Genomic DNA, 18291 nt, shown 5'->3' on the forward strand with positions numbered 1-18291 from the left:
TTTCCCAGACCTCTGAATAAAATATGGAATGTTGTTGGTCACATAGTTTGACTAATAATAGCTTCCATTTATTGAATCTGGCATCATAGACATGCCAGAGATTATACCAAATACTTACATCCGCATTATAGCCTGTTCTTTTTTTTTTTAAGTGTTATTTTTATTTATTTATTTTTTTGGCTGCATTGGGTCTTCGTTGCTGTGCGTGGGCTTTCTCTAGTTGCGGCGAGTGGTGGCTACTCTTCGTTGAGGTGCGCATGCTTCTCACTGCGGTGGCTTCTCTTGTTGTGGAGCACGGGCTCTAGGCGCGCGGGCTTCAGTAGTTGTGGCTCATGGGCTCAGTAGTTGTGGCACACGGGCTCTAAAGCACAGACTCAGTAGTTGTGGCGCACGGGCTCTAGAGCATAGGCTCAGTAGTTGTGACACACGGGCTCTAGAGCGCAGGCTCAGTAGTTGTGGCGCACAGGCTTAGTTGCTCCACGGCATGTGGGATCTTCCCGGACCAGGGCTTGAACCTGTGTCCCTGCATTGGCAGGCGGATTCTTAGCCACTGCGCCACCAGGGAAGTCCCTTCAGCCTGTTCTTACAACACCACTTATTTTAGAAGGTGGGAGAACCGAGGGGCAGCTATCTTAAGCTTTGTCCAAGATCTCAAGCCAGGTTTGCTTCTCCTATACTGAGCTGACCCTCATTTTCCTTCATTGACTTGACAGTTTAAAAAAAATTACTTTATGAATCAGTTACTGGGCCAGGGGCGTGTGTATGACAAGAGTGTCTTCATGTTACTTTCTGGAAGAATGTTTCGTAGCAATAATAATATCCAGTTACAAAGAGCTTTTACTTCCAGACATATTTCTGTCTCCTCTTTCCTTTCAGGCTGTACTTGTTGCTCTGGGCTCCAGACAGCTCAGGGGTTCCCTCTCCTGCTAGTTATCCGTGGGCTCTGTTCCTTCATTTAAGGACTCACTGTTCGTTGACTCAGTCCAAGGGGTCTGAGGAATATGAGCGTAAACCAGATGCGGTCTTTGCAGTGAAGAGATGGTATGATTTATGTACATTTTGCTGCAACACAAGGTGGAGGTTGGTGAGTACTAGGAAAAGGGGGCAAAGAGAACCCCATAGTTGTCTAGAGGCCAGAGAATTGCACCTGGGGAGTTGGGGGGGGGGTGCTTCGTGGAAGATCTGACATTTGTCCGGACCTGAAGGCGTGAGTGAGGTTTGGCTTTGTGGTCCAGGGTTGGGTAGGGAGAGGACCGGCGTCCCTGCCAGAGGGCGCGGTGCAGGCAAAGGATGCTGGTGGGGAAGGCAGGGACTTGTGAACCTAAGGGGAGCAGTGAGTGCCCATTTTCCTTTCGTCGAGGACAGGATCTGTGAGCTGGGAGAGTTCCCTGGTGATCAGAGTTGCGTTTCCCAGCCTTGGGAGCCATGGGGAAGGTAGTTGGCAGAGCGGAGAAAGTCGAACAAGGAGGTCAGTGAGATGGTTGTTGCCATGTCGTGGCTCCAGGGTGGAAAGTTGCTGAAAAGGAACCAGACCCCAGATTGTTCTCCGGCCACCACGACGGCCAGGAGCGCTCAGGGACGCACAGTGTGGCTCCCAGCCAGTTCACCCTCCTTCTCCTCAGTGACCTTTCCCAGACCCCAGTGTGGTCCACTCGCTTGAGGTCTACACACCTGACTCAGGCCGGGGCTCCCTTTCCCGTCTCCACTTAGAAGAAGGGCAAACCAGGGAGAAAGAAGAAGGAAGATGTTTGGGGCTTCATTTACGGCAGATCCCCTCCAGCCGCTGCCCAGTCACCGCGTCACCACTCAGGCGTCCAGCGACGTCGCCCACCCAACACGTCCTAAAGGGAGCTCCTGACCTCACTCCCATCTGCTGTCCTCACGGCCTCCACCACGACCGCTGTGTCCTGTTGCTCAGGCCAGACCCCTTCGAGACATCCTCGGCCCTTCTGTGTCTCACACCTCGTGTGCAGTCCTTCAGGGAGTCCCGAGGACCGGGATGAAACGACATCTGTCTGGTCCAGACCATCTGGGTCCCCTGACAGTCACCTCCCGGCGGCGTCTTTCCTTGGCTGCCTTGGTCTGTCCTACACTCAGCAGCTAGAGTCACTGTCTGGACTCATGAGTTAGAGCTCATCACTTCCCTGCCCAGAGCCCTGAATGGCTCCCGGCTGTCACTCAGGGCAAAGGCCAGAGCCCTGACACTGGCCTTCAAGTTCCCACATCGCTCACCCCACCCTTGCGTCCCCACTGGTCCCTCTCCATCCCCACCCTCGCTGCGACTGTCCTCCCTCAGACCCATCAGGCATGCTCATGACTCCTGTCTCATTCCGGTGTCTGGAATCCTCTTCTTCACCGCCCCCCCCCCCCCCCCTGCTGACACCTGGACCTCAGGAGGGCAGGAATCTGTTTGCATTTGATGTCCGGGAGATTATCCCTGGTTTAAGGCAAAGAAACCAGTCCTTTTATGGAAGCACATCGGCCTTCTTGTCTACTGATTAACTAGGATGAAACTGCTCTTGGCTTTTCAACAAAGTCAAGACTGCCTACAGGTGTGTCTGGTGCATCTGCAGTCTCCACCAAGGAGCACATTCTCTTCGGGGCACGTTCACGGTCAGGCTGCTGGGATGGGGTCACTAACCTACCACTGTCGAGGTTTGTGAGTTTCCATCTGTGGGAGGGCTGCAGGCATGCTTGTTTTTAAAATATCAGTGCAGGTAGCGTTTAAAGAATGTTTGGTGTGATTTGTTAGATATATATATTATTGCTTGTTAATTTTGAGCCTTAATCATGTGTTTAAACCTAAAATATATAAAGAGATGATGCAGCTACAATTTTTCTGTTTTAGTTGGTTTATTTATTCTTTGGGCTTTTGTCCTCTTTATTTTCACATTGATTTTCAAAAGATTTTTCTTTTTTCTTTTTTTTAACTAATTTTATTGGAATATGGTTGCTTTACAGTGTTCCGTTAGCCTCCACTGCACAGCAAAATGAATCAGCCAGACACATAAAGATATCCCCTCCCTTTTGGACTTCCTTCCCATTTAGGTCACCCCAGTGCATTAAGTAGAATTCCCTGTGCTATGCAGTATGTTCCCATCAGTTGTCTATTTTATAAAACAATGCTATAGATGACCTTATTTCCAAAGCAGAAATAGAGACACACACGTACAGAACAAAAGATTTTTCTATATATTTTTATCATCATAATTTATTATTTAGCATCATAATTTGTTATACAGAACGTGTGTTTTAAGATCAGAGGGTGTTCCTTTTTTTTTTTTTTTTTTTTTTAGTTTGAGATTTACACTACTGGTAAAATTAACCTGGGTGAGTTGTTTAACTTTTGTTCCTCCATTTATTGTCTGTGGAGTGGAGATTCTAGTTCTTCTGATTGTAGGGTTGTTGCTGTTATCAGATGTGGTCACATACCTGCCTTATCTAAAGTGCTGGGTAATTGTTGGCTGCCATCTGGGACAGTTCAGAGTTTCAGGAAAACATCACTGATGACTTTGAGAGCAGAAGTCGTGCCTGTAGCTGACGGCCTCTGGACCCATTTTATTTGTTTTAAAATTTTACTTGAAAGCGCATCTTTACTCTTTCCCCATGTACACCCCACACTCCCTCACCCGCATGCCAGTGTCCACGGAATCACACACCCACGTCTCGCCTTCCGTGCACCCCTGCCCCATGTGTAAACACAGACCCTCACTTACGTGTTTGCTTCGGGCGTTGATTCCATGGGCAGAAATAAACATGGATCCTGACTTCTGGCTAGGAGCTTGTTCATGGAAGCTCTTTCCTCTTTCTATTTAGTACAGATCTGATTAAGTTCAACATTTATTCAGCTTCTGCCATGTGCCAGGCACTTGGCTGGACCTGCGGATTTAAAACTGGAGAAAAAGTGGTTCTGGCTCTTGTACAAAATAGACGGACACCTGCGGTTACCGTGTGTGAGGATGCATTTTGTACCGGAAGTACATCTGCATGACGCTGCTGGGGCCCTGAGGGCACGGAGGGCACCAGTCTCTAGACGACGCCTGGAGAGGTGGGGATGGTGGCGGTACTTGGGGTGAGCCCACTCTCGGATGGGACCCTCCCTCCCGCCCTTGCCCTGTTCTCGGATCCCCGTTCCATCTGAGGGCATAGCGCTGGCCAGAGAATTAACAAACGTGTACTCTGGACTTTCCAGGGAAGGCCCGCTGTCAGATGCTCTGCTGTAGTCAGGCCCCGCATCTGACTTCTGCTTTGGAAGATTAAGTCCTCATGCAGGACAGGGAAGCATAAAATGGCGTGTTGGTTATCTTGAAAGATTTGTGTGTGTTGGGGACAGGGGGCAGGGAGGGGGGTCAGTGCCGAGAGACGTGCCCAGGGGTCTGCAGGTGGACCTGCCACGTGGACCGCAGGGGTTTCCAGCCTCCACTCAGGCAGCTGTGTCCCCCCCGCCCCCGCCGTTGCCCCCATGACTTTTCTCTTCCGTCTCATGAAATATGCCGTGTATTCGTGCAATGCCCACTGTGTGTCGCAGCCGCAGGGCAGTAAGGAAGGAGATGTGCGCCCTGCTCTCCAGGGGCCTCTTACACACACGCACCTGAAATTGAACACGGGTGAAGGGACCCAGGGATCATCACGTCACATGTTCTTTTCACTTGCTGATCCAGAGTCCAAGCCCAGAAAGAAATCACATCAGGTGGTTCTGCTCTATTCTCCAGTGAAGCCTCCTCTTCCTTCCAAACAATGAGCTTGGAGAGCCAGGCACGGCTGCCAGGTGCCCAACCCCCCCCCCCCCCATCTCCCTCCCTGGCACTGTTCTAGCAGCTGGGAGGTGGGGTGTGGGCAGATGGAATCCTTGCCCTCAGGAGCAACTGCTCTAGGTGGCCGGTGACAGATCAGTCTGTGGTTTGGACGAAGCAGTAAGTGCTGGGGTGGGATTGCAAGTTTAAGCAGGGCGGTTAGGAGGTCAGGCCTCTCTGAGAAGGTGACATTTTTTTTTTTTTTTTCACACACACACACACACACACTGTATTTTATCTTTACAAGAGGTAAATCAACTGACACCAAGCATTGTAAATGGATGACCACAACAAAAGCAACAATGATTGCAATTACCAACCACAAAACACACTCTTACTATGTCATAATATTGACATTCAGTCCAGTAAATCCTCCACTGTAACAGCTCCTTTACTTTGCAGTGAAAATTGATTTGTATATTTTTTGTCTCTGAGTCCTTGTGGGATTTTTTTTTTAAATTCAAACAGAAAGTCACAAAAATTATAATCATCCTCATCAGTTCACTCAGTCCCATGTAATTAATTTTTTTTTATCTTGATCTTTTGTTAGCACTTTTATGAGTTCATCAGTTTTTCATTAGAGTTCTGAAAATGCTTCTTCATTCAGTTCAGCAGTATAGTCAGTTACCAGAAACCTGTACTTGTCAGAGTCTTTTCCATGAATTCCTTGAAGATGAAACCCTTTTATAGGAACATCTTTGCAAAAGCATCAGAATATACCCAGAACTGTCTGTAAATGACCAAAGACTTAAAAATGACCACGGTTAAAGATTTGATGAAAGTTCATAATAATGAAATTGACAAGGAAATTTAGTTATTTCTGAGATATACATTTTAAAGTAATAACTAGAATTATGACTTATAACATTATACCAGAACATATAAGATTTTTAGACATTTCATGTAATGTCTGAAACATTTATATTAACATATTTCCATGCAAATAACCCAAAGAAAGTTTAGTATTAGTTTTTTGTTTGTTTGTTTATACTGCAGGTTCTTATTAGTCATCAATTTTATACACATCAGTGTATACATGTCAATCCCAATCGCCCAATTCAGCATGAGAAGGTGACATTTGAGGAAAGACGCAAAAGGCTGTGAACAGGATGAAGCCCCGGGGCGCTCATGTGGGTGGGAAGGAGACAGGGACCAATAGCCTGGCAGGATGAGGGAGCTGCTGGCCACTGATGCAGGGTCCGGGATCTGTGTGTTTCTAGAACGTGTTGATTTGGAGGCCGAAGGGAGCGTGAAGGACCTGGGTCTGGTGCCCAGGTGCTCGTCGTGGGGTTCAGCCGGTATTTAGACGTGGTGGTGGGTAGCACCTGCATGACCTGAAGCTCAAGGTGAGCCTGGTGGTGACCCGCCACGCTGTGGGACTCCTTTGCTTTAGTCGTCGGCCGCCCAGAAGCAGCTGGGCTCCTCCTTCTCCTTGCCGCCCCCATCTCTTCGACAGAGCTTCAGAGTTTTCAATGAAGCGGTGAAGGGGCCCCGTGGGGGAGGCGGTGTCAGCTGCTGGACCAGCCCGGCTGTCCTGGGCCTCGGCCTCTGTGCAGACGTCTGAGCAGAGACCACAGTGAATCTCATCTTTCTGTTTCAGACAGCCCGCTGGAGGATTCTGACCTGAAGGACACGTATCTCATCCCGAGAAACATCATGGCCGAGCCAGACTATATAGACGATGACAATCCTGAACTAATTAGGCCTCAGAAACTAGTCAATCCTGTCAAAACATCCCGGAACCATCAAGACCTTCACAGAGAACTTCTTATGAATCAAAAAAGGTAAGATGCTTTCTTGAGCGGAGTTTTCCTTAGGGGACTTTTAAGGTAACTAGATTTAAGTTTAGTTACGTTTACAAAGGCTTTGAAGAGTTGTTTGTTTCTTGACCATATTTAACACTTCCTATTCCTTTCGCATCCTTGAGTCAGGGCATCCATGATGTAAAGCCGTCTGCAGGCTCAGCTGCCGGCCCCAGGGTCTCTCGGAGTTCTGTGGTCCTGGGTCCCCTTCTCAAGTGGATGCATATTTTAGAATTTGTACAGAAAGGGCTGGATTAAGGATAAAAGAGGGTGTCCTACGTCGAAGAGGAATACATTATTGCTTAGATTTGTAAAAATTCTGAATTTTCCCCATATATTTGGGGAAATGTGAGAACAGATACTGCCCACTTCAGCATTTATAGAGTGGCAGGGAGAAGTCTCTAGAACCACATCAGACTTAACAGTAGATAAGGACCCCCTTTCTTGTGTTTTCGTTTGCTTGTTTTTAGGTAGCATTTTAAATGATTACTATCATCATTTTTATTACTATTAATTTTTTTTTGGAGAGGAGCAAAACATTTACCTTCAGTCTTCTTTGTAAACCATTTGTTAGTTCCATCTGTGTCATACGTAATTTTGGGCATTGGGTTCGGTATACTCTGCTTTTTTTAATTTTGAAAATTTATTTTATTGAAGTATAGTTGATTTACAATGTTGCATTAATTTCTGCTGTACAGCAGAGTGATTCAGTTATACATATATATACATTCTTTTTCAGATTCTTTTCCATCATGGTTTATCACAGTGTATTGAATATAGTTCCCTGTGCTATACAGTAGGACCTTGTTGTTCATGCATTCTATATATAATAATTTGAATCTGCTAATCCCAAACTCCCCATCCATCCTTCCCTTACCCACCCGCCTTGGCAACCGCAAGTCCTCTTTATGTCTGTGAGTCTGTTTCGTAGATAAGTTCATTTGTGTCGTATTTTAGATTACACATATGAATGATATCATATGGTATTTGTCTTTCTTTTTCTGATTTTGCTTAGTATGATAATCTCGGAAGTCCATCCATTTTGCAGCAAATGGCGTTATTTCATTCTTTTTTATGGCTGGTACTCTGCGTTTTAAGTGATTATGGGCAGGGCTACTGGACTGGGGGAGCTGAGGATGAAAAGTTGCTTTATTTATTAGGACACAAGGTTACTTCTTCTAAGATCTGTTAAGCTTCATTTAGAACTGTTTTCAGATCTTCATAGTAAAACTGTTTGCTGATCTGAGTTGTGAAAATGTGGGTCACTCATTTGCTCTCTTTGCTAAGCCTTGGTGAAAAGGTAGCTACTGCCCACTGCACTGAAAGATGTGCAGACTAAGCTAAGCATTGGGGTAATGTTTTGGAAGAAAGGCCTAATTAGAAATAGAAATAAAACATTTTAAAAAGGGATGAGGGGGCATTTTTATGGCAGTCCTCCGTCAGAGTGTACCTCTGCCAGAACTCATATCTTCTGTCCCAGGAACTCTTTGTAACTACATTTCTCCCTCTAGATGTGGGAATGTGACTTACTTTCTGTCCCCAGCACACTAGCTTGCTGCCTGAATAACGCTTATTCAGTAGAATGTGAGTTTGATCCTTTTTGAATAAGTCCTTAGCGTCTACCTGTCTTTGTTGCATAAAAACAACAACAAAACTGCCAAGGATTTGGTATCATCACACCCAAAGCAAAACAAGACTGTATACGTTCCTAAACAGGCCAGAGAATTTGGAGGCCGTCCTACCTGGGAAACCATGTCTGCATTTTGGTGGGAAGATGGAAAGTTTAATATCCTCTAAAAGAGAGTAGCCGAATGGTTTTCTAAACCAAATAATTTTCTGATTGTCTTTACCTCTTGGATCTCAGTTCCCTTGCCTGTCAAATAGGAGTAGGAGACTTAGTTAATCTCTAAGGAACATTCTAGTTCAAACTGTTGTTGGGTTTTCATTTTTTCTACTATATCTATGAAAAGGCTCCACGTCAGAATAGAGACAAAGGGAAAGCAAAGTTGGTGGAATAGTTGTTCTTTGAATTAGAGGCTATAGACTACTCTGCAGAAATGTATTTAGTAGCCTGGGTCTGTCTGTGTAAAACATTACATTCAGTTTGTGCAATTGAATCTGTTTCCAGATTTCCTGGAGTAGGCACATTCTGTGAAAATGGACCTCGTTCCTGTTTGCCTTTCTCTCGCCTGTTCTTTCTTTTCCTTGTTTTCACAGCTGACTCCTTAACCAGGTCCAGCTCAGCTAATTTTGGAGAATGCTCGTGTTCACTTGGGCACAGTGGTGTAGAGAGGACCTGGGCTTTGAGGTCAGGGAGAAATGGTATGAATCCTGGTTTGCCATTGAACTTGACCTACCTTTTATGATCTTGGACAGGGTCTTCCTTCCTGAGATCTGTTTCTTCATCTCTAAAGTAGGGAATAAAAGTATCTTTCTTATAAAAAATTAAAGTAAATGAGAGCATGTTTAAATACCTGTTAGAACACCTGGCATATAAGAAGTGCCCATTTAGTCCCATCTTCCCCCTTCCTATGTAGCATCATCTGAAATTTCCTGTTGCTTTTTCCCCTTTTTCTCTGCAAAGTTCTGGTCTGGTTGTAGAAGTACGTTAAAAAAAAAAAAAAAAGAAAATTAAAGGGAGGTTTCAAAATCAAACGAATATATCTTATCCTATGCCTTCAGGTTTTTTCAAGGTAAAATCTTAGTTTGGTAGGATCCTCTTATTAGGAATACAACTGGTTTTAGAGTGAAAACTTCTCAAGCAGTTTCTTCTCTTTTATTCATCTTCTATCATGCATGCTTTTTAGAGACTGTGGGGTTTTTATTTCTGTTTTAGTGCCAAATACTAGAAAGTATCACGTCAATAATATGTATATATTTGCTTAAAGGATAGTCATACTTGCTTACTGGTTTGTACCGTAATGAACCTCTGTTGACTTGTCTGCAGTTTGTAAAGGGCCTTCCCATATTTTATCCAGTGATCTTTCCAGCAACCCAGCGTGTGTTGTCTTGGGGTTGTTCTCATTCGACGTGTGAATGAGAGGAAACTCAGAGTCATTGGCTGAAGAGTCTTTTCAATTTCACATGATAGTTTTATTGGAATAAAAAAAGGGTAGAAATCAACATAGAATTACAGGCAGTTTAAATTAAAGACAGCGATGAATCAAATTTAATAACCATATGAATGAGAAGAAGGGGGAGGGGTAGGAGAGGGAGAGAGAACTGAGATGAACACGGAACAGGCTCTGTGGAGCTTTTGCTCTGCGTGGCCGCAGTTTCACTCAAAGACCTGTCTCAGTCCAAAGAGCTGCCTTGCTTAGGAGAGCATATCCTCATAGGTATTCTAACACCGTATCCTGCACTCTTTCAGGTATATCATTCTGCTCCTCTATTTGCTGTCTTTTGGACCCAGCTAAGTTTCAGGTTAAAAGTCTTTAAAGTTTGATCTGGTCACAGCTTACCCCTAAGTCTGACAATTAAGACCCTGTGTCAGGTTCTCAGAAGCTTTGTTCCCATAAAAAGGCAGATTGCAAGAGGCATTATTTTTGGTAGTTGAAAGATCAGTGTTCAAGAGGTCTTAAAAAATGAGAATATTTCCAATATAATTTAGAGAGAATCTGTCTTCCCTAAAAAGAGTACTTTTGGGGCAAACATAGAATACCCGGCTACTCTACATCCCTCCCATTGGCTCTTTGGCTTGTACATTTCAGTCGACAGTTTCTAGGTCCCTGTGTCTTCAGTCACTCTTCAGTTGGTGTGCTTTGTTAGACAAATAGTTAGATCCTCAGTAAATGCTTATTGCCGTGCAACATGGAAACAAAATATGGGAAGTTGAGGCAGAAATATTTACATTTGAATCCGTGCAGGTAGAAATGGCTCAGTCATAAATGTGGAGCAGGGCAGGCCAAACCAGGAGATTCCAAGATTCAAGGTCAAGGGCTTGAAAGCCAAAGGCAACCCTTCCCCTCCCCGCTACAGAAAAATATTAGGCCAGGAGGTGTTTGGCTGGGTGGGCAGGGGACGGGAGCATGTCGTGTTAGAGTTTGCGCCAGACCTGCCTCTGCCTCGGTGCTGACCTGCATGAGGAGGCGGTCTCCCTTTTACGGGTTTAAGTGTGGCTGGTGTGGAGGTGGAGTGGCGTGAACGTAGACCGGTCCATTCGGCCCCTGAATGTGTTCAGTGGTTTATGTGAAGTGTGAAACGGACCATTAAACGTTGTCTGTACATTTCCATCAGTGGTGGTGGGAGTATAAATTGTTGCGGCCTATTTGGAAAGCAGTTTCACGGTCCACGTCCAAATCCAAAATGTGCAGACGCTTAGCCAGCAATTCTGCTTCTATGAGTGCAGCCAACAGAGGTGCTTGGATAGGAGAAATATAAATGGACAAGGAAGCTCCTCGCCTCCTTGCGTTCAATAGGGAACCACTGGAAACAACCTAAATGTCTCTCATTATGGACATGGCAAAATTCGGGCACTTCTGTCCTCCGATAAGGGTATAGATAGTATGGAGCACACTGTAAACAGTGAGTTATCTGTGGGTGCAGGAATGGGGAGCAGTCCATGGGTGCAGGGCCTCTCCCTTGTACAGTTTTCGGGGCCACCATTCACCTAGATTACAGAGCACGTGATGCACCCCGTAGATGTCTAACAGGGAGGGTCTAGGTGTGCTTTCACTTTTTATCTTGCATGTATGTATATAACACCTAACCTCTCTCTTTTTTTTTTCCCAAAGAGCACATATTAATTTTAAAAATCGGCTTGGTCCGCTGTGATAGTCACGAGAAGCAGTTCCGGAATAACTGTTGGTCTTGGGTGGTACCAAGTAGTTGTGGCACGTGGGCTCAGTAGTTGTGGCTCACGGGCTCTAGAGCGCAGGCTCAGTAGTTGTGGCACGCGGGCTCAGTAGTTGTGGCTCGTGGGCTTCAGTAGTTGTGGCTTACAGGCTCACTAGTTGTGGCACACGGGCTTGGTTGCTCCGCAGGTCTTAAGCAGTTGTCAGTCATAAAGGGATTGAAAGTTCTTGTTAGTTGAATTGATTGAAGAGAATCAACGTTGTCATGCAGAGACTGATACTGTAATTTTTATGAAATTCGGAGCTTATTTCTGTCTTGCTATCTCTGCAGCCGGATCCAGTTTTCGACTCAGAGAATCACATAGGTAGTGCTTGACTTTTTCCATTCAGCATAGAAAGTTAAGTGAGCTGCTTGATAAAATATTAACTAAATTTGTATGACTTCTTGACTATTATAAGTGCAGGACATTTATCATATAAGCACCATTTTCCTGAGTTTTGTGTTACTAAATATTTTATCTTACTGCACCACTGTGTAAAATCTTTGAACAGAAAATGCATACCGTATATTAGTTAAACCCATTCACGTGTTGTGATAGAATGCCAGCTTAACGCGTCATACACCAGAGTTTGTTCAACAGCTTTTGCGTAAGCCAGAAGCACTTAATAACAGTTGAGGTTAATTTCAACAGTGAATTATAGTTTGAAATTTAAATTATGCAGGTAGCTAAATTCCTAATCCTAAAATTTAAATCCCTTAACTCTGTCTGTACTGTCATACTGAGACTTTTTAATAGTCATGAAACTGAGTGGGTCTTTACTCAGATTATTTACAAACATTTTCCGGTGCTCAATGACACTTAAGTCTATTGGAGCAAAGTACCATAAGCAACTTTTCTTATTACACTGAGTAAGATTTAATTTCCAGAACAGTCTGTCTATACTTCTGTCCTCCTCATACAATCTTAATAACTGTGAAATAAGTTGTAAATTGCAAAAATAACCCATCTCTTTTATTTCACTGGAAATATGGCTGAACTTAATATTTCTTTTTTTTTTTTTTAACAAATTTATTTATTTATTTATGGCTGCGTTGGGTCTTCGTTGCTGCGCGAGGGCTTTCTCTAGTTGCAGCGAGCGGGGGCCACTCTCCATTGGGGTGCACGGGCTTCTCATCTCAGTGGCTTCTCTTGTTGCGGAGCATGGGCTCTAGGCACACGGGCTTCAGTAGTTGTGGCACGTGGGCTCAGTAGTTGTGGCTCACGGGCTCTAGAGTGCAGGCTCAGTAGTTGTGGCACGTGGGCTCAGTAGTTGTGGCTCACGGGCTTCAGTAGTTGTGGCTTGCAGGCTCTAGAGCACAGGCTCAGTAGTTGTGGCACACGGGCTTAGTTGCTCCGCGGCATGTGGGATCTTCCCGGACCAGGGCTCGAACCCGTGTCCCCTGCATTGGCAGGCGGATTCTTAGCCACTGCGCCACCAGGGAAGCCCCTCTTTCTGTTTTTTTAAAACCGGAAGTTCTGCTAATGAAAATTGGGAAAGGGAAGACATATATGTTATTTTAACTCTGTGTCTTTTATCTTCAGTGATGGAATCTACTGACATTTACTCAGTAAACAGCAACTTTGCAAAATCATTTATTATGATCTTAAAAAGAGGTAGAGAGGAGAGATGCCAGAATTTTAAAAAATCACCACTAGATAGATGTGGAAGTGTGACACCACGGATTATTTTACAGATGTGTTAGGGTGAACTTGAAAGAGATTGAGGCAAGGGTGGTGTTGAGATTCTTAGAGCCAGAGCACGTTTCGGAAATTCTTTCAGTTAATGGCAACTCACGTGACTCCTAGTTGATCAGTCGCATTAGCTGATTGAAGCAGAGTGGAGAACAGCCACGGAGGTTGGTCGGTCGACGGGCCTGTCCTGCAGACGCCCGGGTGTCCTCAGCAAGGCCAGCAGGCGTGTGGAGAGGCGCACAGGCCACCTCGGTCTGAGGCTGATTCAGCAGCACTGGTTTCCCGCAGCCCAGAAAAGCACCGGTGCCTGTTGGGGCCACGTGTGCATGTGTGGACGCGTGCGATGGCTTTGTCACTCACCCCCTGGGCTGCCTGGCATTGATAGCGTTCTTCCTGTTCTGTGGCTTGTTTCTCTTTTATTGCCAAAGTTAATAACAAGTTGAGATGACTCAGGGGCTAGTGGAGACTGGCTCAAGAGAGAGAGGATGGTGAAGAGGGGGAGCCCGGACTAGAGAAATCCTGAGGAATTGGCCGAGGACATGGAGGCCAGGCAAGTCCCAGCTGACCGTTAACATAGACAGAAATCCCACCTGCGAAGATGCCAGTGAATGTCCTTCTCCTGACCTGCCTCAGAGATTTCAGATGAGGGTTGCTAGGGAATGGCCCGAGTTTGGGTTTTGTTTCGCCCCATTTGAAGAGACAGCAGCCTGATTGATCTCTCCCCAATGTCGAGGTCCCCTGAAGCCTGACTTCTGTGTGTTGTCGGCAGTTGAAATGGTTCCAGAGCACGGGGCTGGGATTCGGGATCCAGGTTCTCCAGGGCCATGCCCCCAGCAATGATGGAAGCTTGGACGTGCCTTTAGATGTGCAAGAATCCTCTCCCAAGTCTGAAACATGAAGGGTTGGAAGAGGTTTCTGGGCCATTTGGTTGTTGAAGTTTCTGTGCTAGCTTCTCTTGAGGCTGCATGTAGTACTTGGGGTCAGGGGCTCGAGCCTGGGAAGCTTCCCCCTGCAACATCGTCCTCTCTATGGTGGGTGACCGTCCCACCCACCAAATGAGCATGCTCTCCCCCACCTTCCCCACCCAAACCTCCTGCACTAACCTCTCTTGCATGACCTAGTGTCTGGCATACAGTAGGCGCTCAGAACAATTTTATCGAGTGATGGGTTTTGCTTACTGTTGGAAGGTGCTCTTGCCCTTTCTTTCATGCTCATGAATTTCTGAGGCCCCCAGTGTTGACTGTTAGCTGGTGGTAGGCGTCACAGTCATGCTAAGTCACTAGACCCCTCTTCTGTGGTTGATGCCTAAAATTTCTATTCATGAAAGTTGCATCCATTAGATTAAAACTTTTAAATGTTGTTAATGCTTTAAATATTTTTTTAATTAAAAAAATTTATTTTTACTAGTTTTAATTTAAAAAAAATTTTTGAAGTATAGTTGATTTACAATGCTGCATTCATTTCAGGTGTACAGCAAAGTGATTTGTTAATGCTTTTTTGCAGGGGACTTGCCCCTCAGAATAAGCCAGAACTGCAGAAAGTGATGGAAAAGAGAAAACGAGATCAAGTAATAAAGCAGAAGGAAGAGGAAGCACAAAAGAAGAAATCTGACTTGGAAATAGAACTATTAAAACGGCAGCAGAAGTTGGAGCAGGTAGGGGTGATTGGGGTGAAAGGTGTTTTTTTTGTTGTTGTTGTTGATTAAGGGGTACAATATATTGATTTGGTACATTTGTATTGCAATATGATTGCCATCGTAGTGCTAACTCACGCCTCTGTCGCATCATATAATTATCATTTCTTCTAGTGGTGGGGACAGTTAAGTTCTAGTCTCTTAGCAACTTTCATGTTTATAATCATTTTGTTGTCGATAATCCCCTTACTGTATATTAGGTCTCCAGGACTTAACTTCTCTGCTAGTTGCGAGTATGTACCCTTAAATAGCATCTTTCCCATTCCCCTAGCTAGTCACCATTTTACCCTCTGCTTTTACGGTTTTACTGTTTTTAGATTCCACATGTGAGAGAGATCATACAGTACTTGTCTTTCTCTGACTTATCTTGTCCTGAGAAATAAAGGGTGCTGGAACAAGCAGAATTTCCCAGACACGTCAGATGTAAATGTTTTTATACCATGAAAGGAAAAGCTGAGACAGGTGTCTGCAGATGGACTAAAATACACTCAAGATAAAGGGAAGGATTCTGTTGAGGACCTAGAAGGGATTCCGGAGGCAAAGCCCAAACCAGGGAATATCACAGAATTCACAGCCCAGTGCTGGGAGCTCAAGCACTTGAGTGAAGTTCAGCTTCACTTAAAACTGTGGAGCAAGTGCGTGTTGCCCTCGGCTCCTGTTTTAAGTCTTGGCCTTAATCTTTAGGCTCTCGTCACCCCTCAGTATTTCAGCAACAACGAGTCAGCTGCTGCTTCTGCGCAGAATTCTTACCCCAGGACCTAGATCCAGCCACATATGTCAAAATATAAATCTATTTCAAGTGGAGACCAGGAGAAACTTCCTTCCATTGGGAAATGAAGTCGTTAGGGACTTTGGAAAGAGGAACAGTGTTTTTGGAAAGCCTCTCCGTTTGTAAATAATTATTTTCCTGTTTCTGAATTCTGTTTAGCTTGAACTTGAGAAGCAGAAATTGCAGGAAGAGCAAGAAAATGCCCCAGAGTTTGTGAAGGTTAAAGGCAATCTCAGAAGAACAGGCCAAGAAGTGGCTCAAGCCCAGGAGTCGTAGGTCCGGGCTGCAGAGACCGCGCACCCAGCCCAGCGCACACAAAAAGTGTGTGCAGGGGTCTCCCCAGTACTTAACCTCAGGGCCAAAGCCCCTGGAGAGAATCCCAGCCAGCAGAGAACTGTTACTTTGAAAAGAGTTTGGTTTTGGTTTTCCTACCATCCGGGTGGATCAGTTACCTGTGACTGTTGCAGTTCCTATTCGCCAAACGAAGGACGTTGCCCAGCACTTAAGTTGGGATAATGGACCTGTGTTCAAAGACTTAAAAAATAACAACAACAAGAAAAAAAGGAAGAGGACACTGGCATAAATTCCTGAGAGTTGCACTACTTGGTTTTTCTTTCAAGCCAAGTTTAGTGGGGCACAGAGCCTTTTTTCTTTTAAAATGTAAAGAAAATGTGTTTCGTTCTTCCTTTAGTTACCCATTCAATAATGTAGATCGTGCAGAAATGCGTTTGATCTATTATATCCACTGTTTGTACATTCTGTTTTCTTGTCTGATTTACACTTTCACCCACGTTAGGCTTAACGCCAGAGAATGTTAGTATTCATGTGGAACGCAGTTCTTACCTTTGTTGGCATTAAGATTCAGAAATAGAGTGAGGAGTTTTAAAAATATGGGAGCAAAGAAATACATAAACAAGACTACGTAAGCGTCTGTCTTGATCTTATTTTCATTCCTGTTGCTTCCCTGATGCTTCACGGTGACCTACTTCAGGGAAGGTCCATCATGTAAATCCATGTATTGCTTTGATAACTGTTAGGGGTTTTGTTTTCTTTTATTTTGTTGTTAAGTTTCTTGCTCAGCGAGGCCTTTTATGTGAAATAACCTCCCAGTCCTTTGAGGAATAAAAACTAGTCCGTATAACCCAACTTCAGTGTCAAAAAGTAGAGGGTCCAAATCTTTTGGTTTCTCCTGAGAGCGGTATGGGGAAAGCTCCCATGTGGAGCTGTGAAGGAAGAGTTCTTTGGGTATTTTAATGTGAGTCAAATGTGGATTGGTTTCAAGGAGGCCCATTTGGAAGATATATAGCATTTATACATTTCTAATATTATTTGAATCCAAGCTTTGAAATTTTCTGGTTAATGATCACCTAGCTCTTTGCCCTTTTTTCTCGTGAAGAAAGGCTATCTCGCCACTACCTTAGTGATGGCGATGCGTTGGTAAGGATGATGTGTTGTGACTACTGTTGATCTCTCAGGAACAGCTGAGGGGAAGGGGACGCTGCCCGGTTTGTGCTCTCCAGCTGGCATGCTATACTCCACACGAACCCTGAGTTACCAACTACAGCCAGATTCTTCACGCGAAATCCCTTTTCTACTGCCGGGATGGGCAGGGCAACATTCTACTTGGGGTGGTCTAGAAGAATTTGTGTGGATTCAGTATGTTCTTTGTAGAAACGATTCAGCCGGTCATTCCTACATTGAAGGCTCGTCTCATAATTTCTTTCAAGAGTCATAGGAAGCTGGATCCCGAGCTTTTGAATCCTTAATAAGCCTAAGTAGAAATTAGCGTTCTATGGGAATTCTGTAGTTTTTTCATGGTTGGTGATTAGGATCCTGTTCATCCCTAATGTGGACAGGACAAAAGCAAATGCATAGATAATACACTGCTAGTCATAGAACATGTCGATTACACCTGAAATGGATGATTTCTCTCATCAGCAAGTATTATTTGAATAAATTATGAGGTGCTTAAGGTACAATGTTGCTCTATCATAATTTACTTTTGAAGGATGGAATGGTAACTATTTTTTTCCATCCTTCTTCCTTTTCAGAGAGGAAAGAGCATTAACCAATCATCTTGAAAGTACGTTTCTGATTGTACGTTGACTAGAGTTCTGCCCCTGTGTATACGGACTAGTGATGCAATTTGTAAAATGAAGATTCAGGAGTAACTCATAGCCTTTAATCCACCCGGATAGGTAAGATCTCTAGATTCTGTATCCTTGAAACAATTCTGCCACTTGAGAAAATTCTCAAGGGCCCTAACAGGCTCCTTTAGAAAGACCAATTCTGTTCCTAGAATTTACCTAGAATGCATTCTTCACTGGGAAAAAATAAATTCCAAGAGCGTTTCCCTCCCAATCTCACTCACAAATCTGCAAAATTATTAGTGGTTAGTAGTCCAAAGTTTGGCCAAAAGAAGACTTGTAAATAGTGTCAAGTGATGTCTCCTCACTAAACAGTGGAATGTACAGATAGAAAAGCTCTTTGAAATTGCCAGATCAGCTCAGCCTATAAGCCTGAGTTTAAAAAGGCGTCATTCTCCCTCCACACTTTAACACTGTACAGTCCAAACCCCTAGGACTCATGGACATCCAAGCAGTTTTGTGCTTTGAGCCAATTTTTGAGAAAAATGGCTCCATTTTTCCACTCTGCGGTTTTCTTAAAATAGCTCAATGTTTTCTAGTCTCCGAGTAGTGTTGCTTTCT

General features: G+C 44.5%; 1 protein-coding gene across 4 annotated transcripts in view; it reads left to right on the plus strand.

Moving 5' to 3' along the window:
* The window catches only part of FAM107B (family with sequence similarity 107 member B), a 218653-nt gene extending 200915 nt beyond the window's left edge, over nt 1-17738 (plus strand). For 3 of the 4 annotated variants that reach the window (XM_036841422.1, XM_036841424.1, XM_036841425.1), the window contains 3 exons: nt 6394-6577; nt 14625-14775; nt 15743-17738. In XM_036841422.1, coding sequence (XP_036697317.1) covers nt 6394-6577; nt 14625-14775; nt 15743-15859 — 452 coding nt within the window. In that variant the 3' untranslated portion in view covers nt 15860-17738. Of the gene's footprint in view, nt 1-2632; nt 2656-6393; nt 6578-14624; nt 14776-15742 lie in introns of those variants that run through there. The other variant, XM_036841423.1, reaches the window with a different exon arrangement.
* The last annotated feature ends 553 nt before the right edge of the window (nt 17739-18291 follow it).

This window comes from Balaenoptera musculus, chromosome 2 (assembly GCF_009873245.2).
Source record: "Balaenoptera musculus isolate JJ_BM4_2016_0621 chromosome 2, mBalMus1.pri.v3, whole genome shotgun sequence".
In the NCBI taxonomy this organism is placed as follows: domain Eukaryota; kingdom Metazoa; phylum Chordata; class Mammalia; order Artiodactyla; family Balaenopteridae; genus Balaenoptera; species Balaenoptera musculus.